This window comes from Sinocyclocheilus rhinocerous, unplaced genomic scaffold (assembly GCF_001515625.1).
Source record: "Sinocyclocheilus rhinocerous isolate Xijiao unplaced genomic scaffold, SAMN03320098_v1.1 scaffold592, whole genome shotgun sequence".
NCBI lineage: Eukaryota > Metazoa > Chordata > Actinopteri > Cypriniformes > Cyprinidae > Sinocyclocheilus > Sinocyclocheilus rhinocerous.
Window position 1 is genome coordinate 669,379 of NW_015642562.1, and position 4,278 is coordinate 673,656.

General features: G+C 34.2%; 1 protein-coding gene across 1 annotated transcript in view; it reads right to left on the reverse strand.

Annotated features, from left to right (window-relative positions):
* The window catches only part of LOC107756220 (S-arrestin-like), a 9,110-nt gene extending 7,893 nt beyond the window's left edge, over positions 1-1,217 (reverse strand). The window contains exons 1-5 of the mRNA XM_016573257.1: positions 1,169-1,217; positions 949-1,009; positions 665-709; positions 380-579; positions 196-255 (exon numbers count right to left, since the gene is read on the reverse strand). Coding sequence (XP_016428743.1) covers positions 196-255; positions 380-579; positions 665-709; positions 949-1,009; positions 1,169-1,216 — 414 coding nt within the window. The 5' untranslated portion in view covers position 1,217. The remainder of the gene's footprint in view (positions 1-195; positions 256-379; positions 580-664; positions 710-948; positions 1,010-1,168) is intronic.
* Between the last annotated feature and the right edge of the window lie 3,061 nt (positions 1,218-4,278).

Consider the following 4,278-nt stretch of genomic DNA (forward strand, 5'->3'; position numbering starts at 1 on the left):
AGAGTTAAATATATATATAAATAATTTAACATTTTAATTTTATAATTTATAATATATATATATATATATATATATATATATATAAATCACAAACAGAACAAAATTGCTAAAACTCTAACTCACATTTAAATCTAAATTTTTAATAAAACATACAATAGTATCAGAACACTGAATGTTTACGATTATGTTGTTTACCTTTCCTACATCTGTGGGCCCCGGATGCAGACACACTGAACACGGCAGGTTATCTGGAAACTGAGAGAAAACACAAGCATTTTCAGAAATCACAACACAAACCCACTTCAAGTAAGAGTTTATGTCTGTCAGCACAATTATTGTGCTGTTCTCATTTATAAAAGCGCCCCAGAATGAATTTCACCTCAAAGAAGAAGGGGTATGCGTTGTCCCCGAGTTTGCGCAGGATCTTCTCCTGTACTTTTGTGTGAACGCTGCGTTCCTTGTCCTGCAGAGGAGGATAGACCTGTCGAGAGCACAGGAAGATATCCCTGCGAAACGCCATCCCCAACACATCCATATCATCCCGACCGTACCGGAACGTACAGGACAGCATGACGTAGACTAGAGCAGACGGACACGGGCTTTATTCATCCACACAGGTGTAAAAGCAGCTCCGCACTGCCATCTGTCTGTGAATGAGTCTCACCTTTCTTTCCTGTCACCTGCTCGGGGTCGATCAGCACAACACCGTCTGACACACAGGAGGAAGACAAATCTGTGATTTTAGATTCATTTAACCCAATAAAGTCTACTGTATCATGCAAATTAAGGCCTCTAAATGATCAAAACTTTGCTGTTAAACCTGTTTCACACACAATCTCCTCATGTCTTCTGTCGTCTGATTGATAGTATAAAAATAAAAAATGACAATAACACACTTACTAAAAATATCTGTTTACCTACATGTCATGTGACCAATAAAAGACTTACCAACAGGATCAACGAAATCGCAGTGATCCACGAAATCCCGTTTCCCCATGTAAACGCCCACCTATGACACATCACACACCGTTAACCAATCACTGATGACTAACACTTAACTTATGTCATGTACACAACACAGACATATAATTACACAAAACAGAACTGAAGGACACGATGACACGAAAAATGAACCGAAACAAAAGCGAATGGATGGACAGACACTCACAGATTTGTCTCTGGAGAGTTTCTTGTAGATGACGTGTTTGGGACTCATTAAAGATATGAGTTTTCATCACTTTTTGTTCACATAAATATCAGCCTCTGCAGCAAATTGCATATTTTTGAATAAAAGTGAGCTGTTTTTCCTCCATATTCTCAGTATATCAGACTATATGAGCCGTAAAAGCCTGATGGATCAAAATATGATACTTAACGAAAATGATATTTCAAGATTATTTTTAATATTTTGTCTAAAGGCTCAATAAAACCTTCCATTTCCAAAAATTAGATTTTTCGGACTTATCTCATATATCTTCACAGCGTTAAAATCATTTACAAGGTTTTGCATTGTGGTAAACGGCATTGATTAGATGATTTTATTATTTATTTCTTAAAACATGGTTTCCCAAACTGGGTTTCGCTACCAATCGAGGGTTTATGAGTTAATAAAAAGCTAATAATTGATCGTAAAAAAAATTTCATAAATAATTTAAAATAATAATAATTATTATATATATATATATATACACACACACACATATATACACACACACACAAAATAAAAATAAAAAATGACAATAACACACTTACTAAAAATATCTGTTTACCTACATGTCATGTGACCAATAAAAGACTTACCAACAGGATCAACGAAATCGCAGTGATCCACGAAATCCCGTTTCCCCATGTAAACGCCCACCTATGACACATCACACACCGTTAACCAATCACTGATGACTAACACTTAACTTATGTCATGTACACAACACAGACATATAATTACACAAAACAGAACTGAAGGACACGATGACACGAAAAATGAACCGAAACAAAAGCGAATGGATGGACAGACACTCACAGATTTGTCTCTGGAGAGTTTCTTGTAGATGACGTGTTTGGGACTCATTCTGTCTGCTGAAGCAGAAACACACAATGATGATCAAGAAACACTTCTTACATTTCTGCATTTGGCGGATGCTTTTATCCAAAATGACTTTCATTGAAATTGAACCCATGACCTGCTGTTTGAGCTACAGAGAGGCTATGTGTATGTGAATATTCTAAATATTGAAATCATGCTGTTATGAGTAGTGAATGTGTATCTGTAATCTCTCTCACACACACACACACACACACACACACACTCATCAGCAGTTTCAGCTCTGAGCCGATGACTCACAACACTAATCTACAGTAACAGCTCAACACAAACACAACCACAGGTTTGCTGTCATCTGTCTGTCTATCTATCACCAGGTACTATATTATTACTCTATTATTATTAATAATAATAATTATTATTATCTATTATAATATACTATAATTACTGTATTTATATCATCATCACATTATTACTATTATTTGCTAGATGTCTAATGTTCACTACTTTTAATAAATATTCTTAAAATCTATTATAAAAATAAAGAAATGAATAATAATAGTAATATTTAGCTACCTGTCTATCTGCATAATCACTATATTTGTTATAAGATTTTAATAAAAATTCTAATTCTGCAGACTCGCTTTATTACAAACTATAATAATAATATCTATAATTACTACTATATACTTCTAAAACTCATCTATCCACATAATTACTATATTTGTTATAAGATTTTAATAAAAATTCTAATTCTGTACTCGCTTTATTACAAACTATAATAATATCTATAATTACTACTATATACTTCTAAAACTACATACTTCTAAAATTCTAATACCGACAGCAAATTCATTTTATAAAAAAGCCATAATAATCATCATCATCTTCATAATTACTTCTATACATTTGTTACTTCTAAGATGTCTAATATCCAATTTGACTGAAAATTCTAATATTGGCTGCAGACTCACTTTATTAAAAACTATAAAAAAGTAGTAGTAATAATAATAATAATGATAAAATATCGAATAACTACTGTATATTTATATTTAAATCTATTTCTCCATAAATACTATTATATATGAATTCTAACACTTTAATCAAAATGATAATAATATCTGTGACCACTGTTACTACTATACTTGTTATAAGATGTCTAATGTCCTATTGTAATAAAAAGTCTAAAACTGACTGCAGACTCGCTTGATAAACTATAATAATAATAATAAAAAAGATCTATCACCATATATATATATGTGTGTGTTTCTCTGTCCTTTCTGTTCTTCATATATGAGCTGTGGTGGAGCAGCAGTAACTCACCCGTCTGTTGTCGTGTTGTGTGTGGAGTTACAGTGTGAGTGGACGCTGGTTTTCAGGGCCAGTATTTGTAAGCTGTGACTCCGCCCACTGCTAGCCGTTCGTTCCCCGCGGCTCGGCTCTTTTCCATCGGTGAGATTAGCGTCTCTGGCTTGCAGAGGTAATGAAGATGCACAACTAATCCAATCACACGCGTATAAAGACACTGACAAACATGCAGGAACATCATTCTTATATCACACATGTTAAATAAGCAACAAGAAAGCATACTTAGTATAATAACCTTACACAGATTATGTGGGCTCTGGGGACTGAAGGAGGTTTCTTCGGAAGTGAAGGGTCAGTTATAACTGACCCTTCACCTCCGAAGAAACCTCCTTCAGTATATAGGAGCTATACAGAGCTGGTTCTCAATGTGGATTCTTAGTTTACAAGACTAGTTCAACCACAAATAACAGCTCTGGCATCATTTACTCACCCTCATGTCATTCAAACCAGTATAACTATGTGAGAAACAAAAGGAGATGTTTAGCAGAATGTCTAAGCTTCTGTTTGAAATACAGTGAACGAGTGGCTGTCAGGCTTCATCCATATGATTCATGTTTTACTTTCAAAGTCTTCTGGAAAAAAAAACGAAAAAATCATATTTACAGTGGTGGCCGAAAATGATTAGAACACTAGTATTTTCAGCAGCTAAAAATGGTTTTAAGTCAGTTATTTCTATCTTTTGCTGTAGTGTGTCAGAAGGAAATATCAGTTTAGATTTCTAAACATTCATTTTGCCATTAATTGTAATAATCCAGTGAGATTTTTGTGCTCCACACAGAGATCTGATCTGATCATCATCAGTCTGTCTGAGATTACATGAAGAAACAGAACAAACTGAGACAGACTCAATCCAGAAGAACTGTGTCTCC